The 15,069-nt window shown below is 56.0% G+C and overlaps 1 protein-coding gene across 1 annotated transcript in view; it reads left to right on the forward strand.

Moving 5' to 3' along the window:
• The window catches only part of CLRN3 (clarin 3), an 18,897-nt gene extending 4,257 nt beyond the window's left edge, over window positions 1-14,640 (forward strand). Inside the window, exons 2-3 of the mRNA XM_004700874.2 lie at window positions 7,072-7,251; window positions 14,087-14,640. Coding sequence (XP_004700931.1) covers window positions 7,072-7,251; window positions 14,087-14,358 — 452 coding nt within the window. The 3' untranslated portion in view covers window positions 14,359-14,640. The remainder of the gene's footprint in view (window positions 1-7,071; window positions 7,252-14,086) is intronic.
• Window positions 14,641-15,069: the final 429 nt, after the last annotated feature.

Here is a 15,069-nt window from a genome sequence, read left to right on the forward strand (position 1 = left end):
CCTTTTGGCAAAGGAGCTACCACATTCTGCCAACTGTGGCTGTTGGTGCTGGGTGTTAGGCCGGGCCGACTAGAGAAACAAATTCATTGATACTCATATGTGTGTGAGAGAGAGCTTTAGATCAAGGAGTCATTATGCATCAATAAAACATCCCAGCCCAGTCCAGATCAAGTCCATAAGTCTGATTGTAGGCCATGAATTCCTCCTCAGACTCACGCAGCACATGCAATGATGCCCAATGCAGGAAGATCACAGGCCAGTGCGTGGACAGTCTTGTGGGTCCAGTGGCAGTGGAAGCATCTCCAGGGCTCTGGTTGCCATCAGCGTGGCTCCATGTGGCTTGTCAACAGGAAGGTGAAGCAGGGAGAGAGTGCGGCCCACCTCCAGGGAGGAAGAGAGGAAGTTCCTAGAATCCTCCTGAGAAGGCCATGCCCACCAGGAGGGATCGCCAGGCTGTGACTGATGGGCAGGCTAGACTCCACCCCTTCCTTCTTACTTAACAAGTTGACATAGCATTGTGGGACTGCCACGGTGCTGAAAGGAAGGAGCGGAAGGCAAGGACCACAACTGGCTACCAAGGTAACGCAGCCCACAGCCAGCCAGGTTGCAAGCCATCTGGCGAATCTTGAAGGGGGATCCCCAGGTGCCCCCAGCATGGTGCCTCCATGTATTTCCACGTGTCAGAGTGATGGCAGGTCAGCCGGCCACATGTGGCCGTAGCTGCTCCACAAGCCCTGGACTCACCAGGTCTGCCCACACCCTCTCTGAGCAGTTGCTGTGTGTGGGAGGGGGTTGGTCGTGGAGTGGAATGACAGCTTTCCGCCAGGTGGGCTGCTCATGAGTCAGGGGGAAAGGCCCGGCACTAGTGAAGTCCCCCATCCTTCCCTGAGTATGAGAGTACAGCTGAGGGCAATACCATTCCCACCCCATCCCACACACGCAGCGTCTCCCACATCACAGCATACACACCAGACGACACACACAAATAGGAAACATAACACCAGATATCACCCACCCTATGACACGCCTACACCACCCGTACACACACACACACACACACACACACACACCACCCCACTTTCACACACATAACGCCGTGTCACACAAACATTCCACCTACCACACCATGCACACATATCCCGCCCACATCACACAGCCTCACACAACACTGGCAGGGGCCACTCTTGTCCCCATGAAAACTCTGGCTTGTCCCCGAGGGGCTCTAGGATCCGCAATGGGGACTTCCTGGGAGCACGCCAGGCCCGCTCTGGGGTTGGGGGACTTGATGAGCTGTATGGGGCACTGTGGCCCTGGACTGACTCCCTGAAGCCACCCAGTGTTTCAGGAGGGTTAAGGCAGTTCACCCCACCCAGAGAGCCCCTGGCCATACCTCAGCCCTGTGTCTGAGGGGAAACAGACCTGGGGGGCAGGTAGTGACACAGAGACCTTGTGGGCGAAGGGGCCCTCTTTCCACAGTGAGGTGGGGGCAGGGGTGGGGGTGGGACCCTTCAGCTGCCCGAATCCGTGGCGATGCACCGGCCGCGATGGTCAGTGGCCTCTGGCCCCACCGTCAGCCCTGAGAGGACAACAGGAAGAGGAGCGGTCCTCACTGGGTGGTTCTGTCAGACGGCAGGCGGCAGCTGTCAGAGGTTTCGGAGCCTCGGTGCTCTTTCATTCTTGCAAACTTTCACTAATGTTTCCACGTTCCTTGTTTGCGTTCTGAGTCAGGAACTCCGGGCAAGCTGGAGCTGACACACCTAGGCGGTGCAGAATTCAGGATGCCAAAGAAGAACTCCGAAAATACAGCAGTCAGTGAAAATCAAGACAGACCGTCGTCTGACTTCATAGGAAAGTCCGATTCCTCGGGCTCCAAACTGATCCCCTTTAGAAAAGCCACGTCAGTGGCTCTGCCCCAGGGTCAGAGACAACGCTCCGCATGATTGTCACTGTGAGATGAACTCAGCCCTCGGTCTCCCCTAGAAGTCAGAGGGAGGGGCTGCATTTGTGGGGCAAGAGAAAGGATCCTTGTGGCGACTACGCTTTGAACCACCACTGCCTGTGGCTGTGATCCTGGGATCCTACAGCGCCAGGATCCCAAGGGACCACAGGGTCACCCATGCAGAACAGTTTCAGTGGCGTCTCCAGAGTGGACAAACCAGGACCCAGGAGATCCACTTTCTTAAGAATCGGCCAGTGAAAAGCTGACGACTAGCAGCAGAATGTTGTCTGATGAAGTGCCGGAAGCTGAGTGGTCCTCAGGCTGGAAGACACGCTGCCTGCTCAGAGTGGAGCCCCCATCACGGCATGGGGAAGCAAGGCTTCGGGACCTCCATTTGCTGCTGCGGCACAACTGAAATGAGAAGGACAAACATCCGTGAGGATCCATGAACAACCCAAACATGAGAAACTGGAAGTTGTCTGACATGAGATGGAATGTCTGAAGACAGATATCCCGGGCCTTCGTGAGCTGAAACGGATGGGTGGGCCTTCTTGGATCAAGCATGTGAATGGTCGACTCTGCTGGCCAAGACCCATTGAAGAGAAGCCGCTTTGTAGCCGTTGTCAAAAAACAGAACCAAAAAAATCACACCAAGATCCACCCTGAAGTCCAATGCTGTCGGCGATAGGAGGCTGTCCATGTACACACCCAAGGAAGAACAGGCAATGTGATGGCCCTTGGATTTTACACACCAACCACAAGGGCCAAGGAGGAAGAGAGATTTCAACCAACCAAAGGTATTCGTAATTCCAGTGATTGGAATGCAAAAGCTGGAAACAACGGAAAAGGATCAGTGGTTAGACAATCGGAGGGAGCAAACACCACCAGGATCTCATCTTCCTGGAGACCAATCCACACAAACGGAAAACAGCAAATACAGATGAGACTGCAAAGAGAGTGGACCTCTCGACACTGCTGGTGGGGCGGTGACAGGGTGTGACCACTGTGGAAGATAGCAGGGCCTTTCCTTAAAGAGTTGGAGATGGAAACACCCTGTGATCCAGCAGTCCCATCATCCGTATAGACCCTAGAGATGTTAAGAACTGAGGATCGGATCAGTAGAGGCACCCCCATGTTCGTTGCAGCATGATTCACAATCGCAGAGACCGACACAGCCTAGGTGCCTGTCACCGGGTGAACGGAGTGACTAGTGGTGGAACAAGCACAATGCAACACTCCACGTCATTCCGGAATAAGGAGGAACACCTGGGAGACATCAGGCTAAGTCTACTAGTTGACCCCAAAAGAACAACTATTGTGCAAATCCCACTCTTAGAGCAAGTCCAGAACAACGCAGGAATGAAGATCTTGGATGGCTGCTCGCGTGGGAAGGGGAAAGAGGGTCAATCGCTACCTAGACTGCGGGCACATATTAGCTGGGGTGGAGAGAGAGGCCACGTGCAACGCAAGGGAGGACGGTGCAAATGGCGTCATTGACACTGGGAGGGGCCCCAGTGTGGAAGGCAGCAACTCTGATGTACACAGCCCTGCAATCACGGGAATCACCAACAACACCCAGGTGGACCTGCAAGGTGGGCAGATGGGGGAAGGGGATGCCGCCATGCTCACCTGTGGGCTTCGACTCCTTTCGACTCCTCTTTGGTGTAGGTTTTGTGCCAACTACATCACTGGGTCCTTAAATGTACATCAACAATCCCTTGGTGGCACCAAGTTGTAAGTGGAAGCTTGTGTGATGATGTGGACATCAAGTTGAAGGGGGGGGGGGAGGTTGGCTACAAAAGATCTCTTTAAGGCGTTAGAGAGCGCAGAGGTCACTTAAAAGATCTCCCTCAAGTCGTGGCCTTTTGGAAGCGACTCATAGGCACCTGAAAGCTGGACCAAAGAAAGGATGCCTTTGAATGGCGGGTTGTCAACGACTGTTGAACGATCCTGGGCTGCAAAGTACAGCCAAGAAGCTCCTTACACGTGAGGAAGGTGAGACTCGTTCTCACGTACTCTGACTCGCACACATGTTGTCAGGAGAGACCAGTCCCCGGACAAGGATAACAGGCCCCGTAAAGCGGACAGTTGGTGAAAGGGAGGCAGATTTCCATAGGGTGGGTTGACACAGGGGTTGCCGAAATGAACTCAAATGTAGCAAGGGTTATGCAGAAGACAAGGGACCAGGCAGTGCTTCCTTCTGGTGGCGCAGAGGTCCCTCCAAGTGGGACCCGACCGGAGGGCCTCGAGCAACCACAGATTTTGAAACACCTGCAGCGTCTGAGCCCAGTGCTGGGAGCAGGTATGTTTCACTGGTTGTTGCTTTCCTCCCTTGGTCCTTTTGTAAGAGTCGCCCTCCGCTAAGGTGCCCGAGCAGGGCCACACTGCGTCTCCGCATGAGGCTGAGAGGTGAGAGAGACTCGCCCATGACCTCCACCACCCACTCCACCCAGGCACCGTGTGACATTTTTACCTCAGTCCCTGCCCCGTTAGAGTTCTTACCCCATCGCCTGACAATGAGGAATATGCCAAGAATGTAATCTTATACAACAGGTCACTAGGAGCGATGATGAAACAGTCCAATCTCCCCAGCACCAGTGCACGCACGAGTGTGAGTCAGACCTTGATCCCAGCCCTCCTCCCACGAACCGGACTCTGGCCACTGTTTTCTCCAGGCTGCCAGGCTGAGCTGAGCTGAGCTAATGGTATGGTGTCCTTGCAGACGGCTAGACAGGTAGCTTGGAGGACTGGAAGTCTGACTCTATCCAGAGGCAGCTCGGCAGAAAGGCCTGGGGATCTACTTCTGAAAAGTCTGTCCTTGACACCCTGCTGAGCATTGTCCTTCCTTGACACGCAGGGGTCACTTGATGGCAGCTGGTGTTCTACAGCCATTGGGCTGCTAACCCAAGGTGAGCAGTTTGAAACAACCATCCGCTGCCTGGGAGAAAGATGAGGCTATTTCCTCCTACAGAGATTTACAGCCTTGGAAACCACAGGGCAATTTCACACCGTCCTTTTTAAAAAATAATCATTCTATTGGCGGCTCATACAACTCCTATCACAATCCATACATATAGCCCGTCCTTTTGGACTGCTCTGAGCCGGACTGGACTGGATAGTAGTTGGTAGTCCGTTCTTTGCTGCGGCCTCTCCCTCTCTCCTCTTCTCAGACCTTGCTTGTTGCATGACCGTCTCTGTGGTTGCAAGGGGTGCCAGCCCCCCACCACTAATCATGGGTTCGATAAACGCAATTGTACGGTTGAGATATATAAATATTATGTTAAAGCCATCGAGAGCATGAGAAGTAATAGAGTCAGACCCATTTCATGGTAGCAATGCTCACCTCAGCCCTGCTTGGTGGTCCATGTGGAGAGAGGGGGAAAGGAAGGAGGACAAGGGGAAGGGGAGTGAGGACGGAAGAGAAGACGGGGGGAGCCGACGAGAGGTCAAGGGAGGAGCCAAGAGAGAACTTTTTATTGCTAACCCAGGCCTATATATCTTTGGTGGGGAGTGCAAGCCCTCTAATTACAGGTAAAGACATATGTCACAGGAAGGGGTTGCACTATAGGTAATACAGCAATGACAAGGGGACAATCTAGGGATACACACGCAATAGGAAGAGGAGGGATTGGGGGGTATACATGTGACAAGATGGGTGGATCCTAGATTCAAGATGGCAGCCTAACTTTGGATGTCACCGAGCCAGTTTGATATCAGTAGGGTATGAACCTCACCTACAGGAACCAAGCTAATGGTCGCAAGCCTTTAGGGAGTAGTCATTGCCCTTAACAACAAGGAGCGGGGCCTACCTGTCTGGCAATTGAATGCCTCCAGGGAGGATGTCTCTAAGCATCTGACCTCCCACCACATGCTGGCAAAAAGCCCCTAATGCTTGGCATGTCTTTGGGGAAGACAAAGCTGGGGAAACGTCTCTTTATAATCCCACAAGTCTCCTCTAGATGACTAGCTACAGGAAGACCCATCGTCAACCCCTAACGAGGTGTCTTGGATCCATTGTGGACCGGGCTGTTCTCGTGTGTCATGCTCATCCTCTGTCCACGGTGCAGGAGTGGGTGGGAGGTGGACACCGGTGATAACGAAACACACGAGTGAGCGCAGGACGAGCTGAGCTCATGGAGTCACGAGGCTCAAAGGGAGAGATCACAGGCTCCTTTGCAGGTGAGTGTCAGACCCTCCCAGGCCCAGGTACAGCTCTGGGCTGGGCACTGAGGAGAAATAAAGAGTGGAATTGGGGAGAGCGGGTGGCGGTTCTGGGAGGATTTTCGCCTTCCATGCCCGAGGCTCCAGTTTGACTCCCGGTCACAGCAGGTCACGCGCAGCCACCTGTCTGGGAGCTTTGCGGGCTCAGTGATGGGGAGTTTCAGACGCAGGAAGGAGGACGAGGAACAAAGGCCCAGGAGCCCTGGTTGCTCAGTAGCTAGGAGTGGGGCTACAATCCTCGAGGTTAGCAGTTTGAAACCACTAGCACTACGAGGGAGAAAGATGAGGCTATCTATTCCCTTTAATCACAGTCTCCCTCCCTCCTCGGCCCACCCACCTTTGTGAACCCTCATTATACATTTTATTACTTTCATACCTTACACCGTCCAGGTGCTGATACCAAGGGCTCAAGTAGAAAGAAAATGTTATGAAAATGATGATGGCAACATGTGTACACATGTGCTTGACAAGATTGATGCATGCATTGTTTTAAGATCTGTAAGAGCCCCCAATAGAATGATTTATAAAATAATAATAATAATAAAATAAAAGATTTAATAGAAGAAAGAAATGAATCACAGTCTAAGGGTCCTGTAGGGTCACTATTTGTCACCGTTGGCTCCATGGCAGTGAATGCAGAGGAAATGCCGGGTTATCTTCTGAAATCAGCCAAGGAAAACCCTTTGCAGCTGGTCCTGGGCATGGTGCAGGGGCACCATCATGTTCCTGTGGTGGACAGGGCTCCTGGGAGGAGAGAGTAGGGTCTCAGGGTCCAGCTCATCTGTGGTCATGTGGCATAAGGCCCCTCAACATGCAGGCATCTAAGGGACTCGGGCGTGGTGCTGGGAAGAGTGTCTAGAGGCGGCTGGCAGGTGGGGTGTGTGCCAGGTCCTTACCAGACGCTGTTTTAGTTTTAGGAACATTGAGGAGTTCTTCCCAGAAGACTCTGCAGGCCTTGGTCATCCTGCTGCTGGCCCTGAGCTTGTTCACCTCGCTGCTGAGCGCGGGGGTCACCTTGTACAACAGCATTAGCAACCCCTACCAGACGTTCCTGGGGCCCACGGGAGTGTACACCTGGAACGGGCTCAACGGTGAGTACCCAGGAGAAGCGCTAGCCACTACCCTGTCTGCCCAGAGGTCTGCCTGCCTCTCACACGCATGCGCACACTTGGCCACATGCAGTGTCCATCCCCTCCAGGGTTGGGCAGGGGCGGGGCTGGTGCTTCGTCCACTGACGGCCCTTACTGGGCATCTTGTAGTGGTAGCATTCTCTTCCATGTGCCCTGGTGGGAGTTGGGGGAGGGGTGCACTGGAACTTTCTGCATTTGAGCATAGATGGCTAGGCATCATGCCGAACAGACACACTGAGCCTCTGTATGTGTGGAACGCCGAGATGTGCAGAGGTAGGCAATGTGCACATGCTCTCAGGCACACACCTGTATACACACAAGCACACACAGCATGTGCACCTGCACATTCATGCACATGGTCATGTGCACATGCACACACGCATATGCATATGCACACTTGTACGCACCTGTGCACCCTGATTGGAGTCACTGTGAGCTTCCATCCCAGCATGGCATGTCTGCTTGGCTGAACAACATGTTCTGGTTCTTAAGGGGACTTGAGGGACCTGGCCCTTCTCGTGGGAGGGCTGCCAGGTGATTCTGTCTGCAGTCGCGTGGGGGTGGGGGAATGGAGCCAGGGTGAAGTGGACCACAGCCTTGCCTACGCCCACCCAGAGTCAAGGTCCAGCTCAGCAGGGTTCCCTTACCTGCCCTGCTCCCTTCAGGGGCTTATCCCTGCCAGAGACTCAGGTGAATCTCAAGCTCTCCTTGACTCCCCTACCATGCACCCTGACATGGTGGTTGGGGGGTGGGTGTGCCTGTCTCTGCTATGCCCACCAAAGAGGGATGCCACCCTCAGGGAGGAGGGTCACTTGGCGGGTGCAGGTGTAAGAGCATGTCCCCTGACATGATGAAAGTGGGTGATGGCAAGTGACCCAGGGCACATGGCGGTGGCAGGCAGGCTGGTGCCACATGGGGACATGGCATCATTCAACACCAGTGTGTGCCACTTCTCAGAATACCCTCCCTACCCCATCTCGTCTCCCTCTCACACTGGTTGGTGGGAAATGGTGGGTCCAGGCCACTCCATGCCATGGGGCAGGGGCAGCACCATGACACATGCCCTGGGTCACACCCACCCTGGGTGGGAACTTGTAGCTGGTGCTGATGAAAGGCTTCCCCTGGGTCCCTGCCAAGCTGCCCTGTGAGGTCACTGATGGAGGTGGAGTTGGGGGGAGCAATAGGGCTGCCCCAGGGTGGTCAGGAAGAGCCTTGGCCCCACCCCCATGAGACAGGGACCTTCTAGAAGGGTGGCACACTCTTCCTAAAGAAGCCAGGCTGACGGTTGGGACCCTCGGCTTGCGCTGGCCGGCCTGGGTGGGCAGTCCTGTTCCAGACCTGCATTGTAGCCCCTCCATCTTGGCCTCCAGCAGGTTAAGCCTTATCCGTACATGAGTGGCCTTCTCCTGTCATCCTGAGACCCCAGCCCCCGCCCGGAGCCTACCCGATGCATGGCGACCCCAGGCCTGGTACACAGGACCCCAGGTTGCTACTTTTGGGGAAGGGGATCACCAGACCTTTCTCCTTAGGCTTCTCTGTGTGGAGAACCACACTCACTGCCGACACCGAGAACTCCATCTCTGGGTGGAAAAGCAAGCCTGTCCCCCAAGGGGCACAGCATCCCCCAGGGTCGGGTCGGATGCCTCAGCTGGCATGGTGAGGAGCATTCTTCCCCACGGGCCCGTCGGGCTGAGTGGCAGGAGGCTGAGGGCCCAGACCAGTGCAGGCATCCCTACCCCGAGCTGTCTCTGTGGGCTGTGGCTCAGCTGGGTCAGCAAGACCCAGGCTCCACCATCAGGTACTATTATTGATCAGGGCGATTGGCCCACTGTGCTGTCCAGCCAGGGGCCGTGATGGCCTCCAGTGTGGCTGGGCTCAGGATCTCAGACAACTCATCAAAACTCTCTCCCTCTGCGGGCCCATCTCTGGGTGTCCTCAGTGTGGACGCAGCTTGGAAGCAGCCGCGCTGTCCTTGAGAAGGCACTGTGCCTGCCAGCAACTCTGGAGCCGCATCCCAGTCAGCAGCCCTGGGAGCCAGGGCTCTTATCTCCCTGGCAAATCCTCCGCTGCCCGGTACAGTGGGACTCGAGCTGTCCCATTACGTCCCCAGAGCTATTAGCGGATGACCTCCTGTTTCTCCTGAAGAGATGCTGGTGGGTTCAAACCACCAACCTTGGCTTTGCCTCCGAGTGCTTTAGCTCTGGCACTGCCAGGCTTCCTTCTTCGAAAGCACTAACACAGTGAACCCACTCCGGCTGAGCCAGCTGGGGCCCACAGCGGCCACAGAGTCCACAGAGCAGATGGCGCCCCGACCTTCCGGGAGGTGCAGATCGAGACCACCAGCAGCTCTGAGGGAGAAAGACGAGGTGTTCTCCTCCCAAAAGCGTCGCAGTTCTCGGAACCACGCCAGGGCAGTTCTACCTAGTCCTGGTGGGTCGCTCTGGGTTGTAATGGCATTGATGGCTGGCGGTGGGTTGAATTATTGAGCTGCATCTTTCTCCCTGGGAGCCGCTGGTGGGTTGGAACCGCCCACCTTTCCTGTTAGCAGCCCAGCGCTTAACCCCTCCTTCCCCAGGACTCATTTCTAGTGTGGTGGTTAATCTGCTTCACAAGGGAATGACTCCCCCAGCCCCTGAACCAGTCACCACAAGGCCAGGGAAGGTGGATTAGCTCTTGGGGTCCTGCAGAGGTGAGCTCCCACCCTGGACCTGGGAGGCTGGCCCCGCACCTTCCTTAGTCAATGGGTGAGAGTAGGCTCTGGGCTGAGTGAAGGAATTAGGCTAGTGAGCCAGGTGACCCAGCCATGGTCACGCCTGAAGTCAGGCCAGGCTCCAAGCCCCCAGGAAGAAACAGCAGTGCTGGGGTGTGGGTGTGGGCGTGGGAAGGTGCCTGGCTGATCAGCTCGGCTGCTTGCTGCAGAGGCAACAAAGTTGCCTCACAGGGATGCAGATGCTGTTTCCACAAGCGGAGCAGAGCAGCGAGCTCTTCTTTGGAGCGGATAGGGCAAGCTGACCCTCCCTGGGCTCAGTCCTCCTCCCTCCGCCTGAGAACAAAGACTTGCTTGACAGCTAGGGAGTTGCTGCCACATTCCTGCCCCGCTCAAGGGTGAGTTCTAACACTGGCAGAGGGAGGCTGGGGAGGGGGCACGGGGGCGGCAGTTGATCCAGCCTGTTGTCCATGTGCTGGGCGGGGAGTCCAGTTGAGCCAGTGCCCAGGACAGCCTGTGTCCGGCTGCTTGACTGTGCCCCTCCCTGGGCCGGGGACTTTGATGAGGCAGCAGCCCTCCGTGTGGTCCCCAGAGGCTCCTGAGGTCCCACCCACCCAGTGGCCCCCACCCCCAGACCTCAGGTTGAGAAGACAGGAGTGCTTCTGAAAACTGGTCGGAGACAAAGTGCTCAGTGTCGGGGTGGGGCCCAGACGCCACTGAGGTGTCCTGCCAGCCTTGGCCAGTGCAGCAGGGGGCTGGGTCAACTTCAGGGGTGTCCCGAGCAGCTGGGACATGCTATGAACCCCCGGCGGGGCTGGCAGCCCCAGTGGTTGAATGGTGAGTGCACTCGCCCAAACAGGAAGGTTGGAGGATGGAGTCTGCCCAGGGTCACTGTGCCAGAGGCCTGGCCATCTGCGTCCGGTAAACCCGCCCTTGAAAAGCCCCTGGAGTGCCGTCCTCCTTGATGCAGCTCGGCTGTGACAGCTGACATGTCACAATCGGGCAGACACAGATGCCCTGGTGGTGCGGAGGGATAAGCGCCCCACTGGGATTGACAGGTGGAGGCCAACTCCTCGCAGGTGCAGGCATCCCTCAGAAGGAAAAAACTTGGGACTCGTGGCCAGCGAGTCCACTCTGACAGCGACACTAGAAGGCAGGGAGACCTGCCCCATGGGTTTCCGAGACTGCCACTCCTCACGGGAGTAGAAAGTCCCCCGTCTCTCGCTCGCACAGTGGCTACTGGTTTCAAACTCAGGACCTTTCGATCTCTGCCCAACGTGTAACCGAGACGCCACTAGGGGGTCCTAAGAAGAAAGGCTATATGCTTCCAAAAAATATTAGCCTCTGGGCCAAACCTCTGTGGAGCTCTCTCCTCCTGAAGCCCATGGTGTTGCTCTGGGTCAGGGTTGCCTCTGGTTAGATTGGGGGGGTAGGGGAGAGCATCAGGAAGCACCCCTCTGCTGGCAGACAGGGAAGAAGAGGCTGACATGAGAGAGCTCATTTCTATGGGAAAGGGGGTGGGGGTGGATCTACTTTGGGAGGACCAGGGGCAGGCCTGGCTTAAGTACCCTTAGACACCCCCCCTCCTCCCCCCCCCCACCCCCGTGGCCCTGTGGCCCACAGGGCCTGGTGGTTGCTGGGCCCTCTCGATGGGGGTGGGGATAGGGTTGGTAGAGCCTTGCAAACGATCAGGTCCGACACGCTGTTCTTCTGCTGGGGCGCAGATTCCAGAAAGTCATGCAGCCTCACAGCCCCAGAGGGGCGGGCAGGAGAGGACTGTCACCCCTCTACCTTGCATTCCCACGGTCCCTGCACGTCTCTTGCCCCAACGCTGGAGAAGCCAGGCAGGAAGGGGCAGCCCTGAGAGCAGGGCCTGGCCAAGTGGTCCCCTGTGGGGCCTGAGGTTGGCATTGGTACCTGTGTGCCAGGCAGGCCCTCTTGACTCAAAGCAGAGCGCTGAGCATCCCATCATAAAGAACAGGCTTAAGACTCAGCTCATCCGGGCCCTCCGAGACTGAGCTTTCCTACGGAGCTTCACGGGCCCGCGAGGGATAAAAGGGGAAGGATGGATAAAAGGGGCAGTTAGACTGCAGCAGCAGAGGATGGGGGCGTTTGTAGCTGGATTATTAGGGCATAAAACACTGCAGACGCAACCTGTCATCTGGAGACAGAGCCGTCTGCATCCACAAAGCCCCTCTAATTAGGGCCTCTCGGGCCCCGTCTGGGGTGTGGGCTGCAGGCGGAGCACGCTTGATGCCCAAATGTCGGCTGGTGGAGAGAGGACGTGGGCAGTGGGGAGTCACGTGGGGCATGATGTGGAGGGCCCCTGACCTACCTGTAGACAGTTTGGCCCCACTCCTCGCGAAGCCGGTGACGCTGGTTTCCTGGTTCCGAGGGGATGCCCAGAGAGGAAAAATACCACCCCGTCCCCAGGCCACACAGCGCTGTGTGATAACCCACAGTGCCACGTCTCCCCCCACCGTCTTCGCCATGACTAAACTCCTGTGGGCTGAGTCACAGGCTTGGGGGCTCAGGGTCACAGGCTTGGGGACAGCTAGGGCAACTGGCCGTGAAGGAGGACCCCTGGTGGTGCAGTGGGCTTTGTGTTTGGGCGATTAACCACAAGATCAACAGTTCGACTCTTCCAGTGGCACTTTAGGAGACCGAGGAGGTTTTCTGCTCCCATAAAGGTTTGTAGTCTCAGAAACCCAAAGGCACAGTTCTGTCCTGTCCTGCAGGGTCTCTGTGGGTCGGAATCTACTTGATGGCAGTCCGTTTTTTTCTTTTGGGATGGTCTGAAATACAGTCCTACACCCTACAGGGCTGAGTAGTCTGGGGTCTTAGAAGTTCCTGAGCAGTCCTTGAAGACGCCACTATTGGTGCTCTCCATCTGGGGGAAAGCAAAGACTCAAGGAAACGATTAGTCCAAAGGGCGAATGGACCATGAGAACCACAGCCTCCGTGATCTAGACCAGAGGAACCAGATGGGGCCCAGCCACTACCGCCAAGGCCTCTGATGGGGACCACCGAGGGTCCTGGACAAGCACGGGAGAAAAATCTAGAACAAAATTATGAAAAACGCCAGACTTGTTGGTCTGATAGAGTCCGGTGGACCCCAGGACTGGCCTCACTAAGGCCTCAGAGACCTTAGTAGTTTAAGTCTTCCGTCCTTCAGACTAGGAAGTAAACGGTGTCACCGGGAGGCCGGACAACAGACAGAGCTCTCAGTTGCTGAGCATGCTGGTAGGAATGTGCTCCTGGGACATCAAGCAATCTCAGCGAGGCTCAGAAGGCAGGAGGGTACAGGAAAGAGAGGCGAGTGGGAACAGGGAGCCCCAAGAAGATGGGATGGAAGCAAAGTGCCCTGCATCCTTCTACCCAGAACCAAAAAACAAAGACAGTGTGGCCCCACAAGGAGAGTCCTCCTGCTGGGACGCAGGGGCAGTCCCCACTGCCTTTGCAGCCACACTCGACCCCAGAGCTGAATGGCAGGCCCCGCACGGTGCATCTTGGGCTGCTTGGTGCTCAGCCTCCCCCACCTCAGCCTCCACCACTCTTGCTTTTCACAACGGCGGCGGGGAGGTGTGGGGCTCCCCCTGTCGGCCGCTGTCTTGGCTCAGAGCTGTTTCTGGAAGTGGCTGAAGGGCCACTCATTCTTTTTGGTGCAGCGACTCTGTTCTTTCCACCTTCTTTTTATGCTTCCTGCCTCGCTCCACCACAGAGGGTCCTGGACAGCACGGGAGACAAACATAGAAAAGGAAACTCAAAATCATGATAACACCAGACTGTTGGTCTGATAAACCAACCATAGCTTGCCTATGGACTCCTTCAATAGCGAAGCTCCAGGCCTGACTTTTTCTTGAGTTCTTTCAGGCGAAGACGTGCGGTGGGTGGTTTCTGAGGCTAAACATCTTTATGGGAACAGTTAGCCTCACCTTTCTCCATAGAAGGGATTGGCAGGTTTGAACCACCGATCTTGAGATGGGCAGCCCCATGCCTCCCCGAGAGCGACCCCTGGGCCCCAGAAAGTCGGCGGCACTAAGTCCATGTGCTGGCCTGATGCTTACAAACTGTCTCCTTCCTTTCCAGCATCTTTCGTTCTTCTGGCCTTGCTGCTGTTTGTGGGGAACACGCAAGCCAACCGTCTCTCAGAGACGCTCTCTCAGACCATTAACCAGATGCTCGTCCACAAGGAAGCCACCCACAGCTATGGGTACGCATTTTGGCTCCTACTGCTGGTCATTCTGCTCAACATCCTCACTGTGGTCATCATCGTCTTCTACCAGAAGGCCAGATACCAGCGGAAGCAGGAGCAGAGGAAGCCAATGGAATACGCCCCCAGGGATGGGATTCTGTTCTAAAGACGTTCGAAGGCAGCTCTTTTCTCAGAGTTGCTTGGCTTGTTGGAACACTCAGCGGGACGTGAAGCCCTGGGTAGCGGTCCTGGTGGCACCTTGTTGGCTCTCATGTCGCCATCTCCATCAGAAATGACCCACCTTGTGGAAGAGCTCCCGCCAGGCTGAGGAAGGTGAATGGGGGAAGGTCACCCTGCCCGGCAGCACACGGAGCAGTAGGACGCTGGCTAGGTGCGCACCTGTGGACCTGCTCTTGATGTTGACGTTAATAAAGGCTTGCGTCCCTCACTGTTCCTTTGAGTGGCCCACAGCACCCCAACCTGTGGTCTCACCGTCCTCAGGAGGGTCCGGGCTGTTTTGTTTCTCTCAATGAGCGAAGAAGGCTTTTAGGTCCCGAAGGATTCCAACGTTGCCTCTAGGGCCCTGTGTTGGAGGCAACTGGTGGGTGGTGGGGGTGGGGAGGATTAGGGACACGCGACGTGGCTCTCTGGAACCCCAGTGTCGGATAGAAGCCCTGAGTCAGTGATCTGCAAACCTCTGGTTGCAATTTTAGGTGGGGCCTTTCAAGGGAAGAGAGCAGGGAGTGAGGCGAGGGTAAGGGAAAGAGGGGGCACGGTTGCCCTGTGGTCTCAGGAAGCTCAATGCTGCATTTGTGTGTTGAAAGGAATTGTGGGGGATTCGCTCACAATGCAAATGACATGTTGCAGTTCGTGCCAG

Source organism: Echinops telfairi, unplaced genomic scaffold (genome assembly GCF_000313985.2).
Source record: "Echinops telfairi isolate 266 unplaced genomic scaffold, ASM31398v2 ScPeMD7_70;HRSCAF=299, whole genome shotgun sequence".
NCBI classification, from domain to species: Eukaryota; Metazoa; Chordata; class Mammalia; order Afrosoricida; family Tenrecidae; genus Echinops; species Echinops telfairi.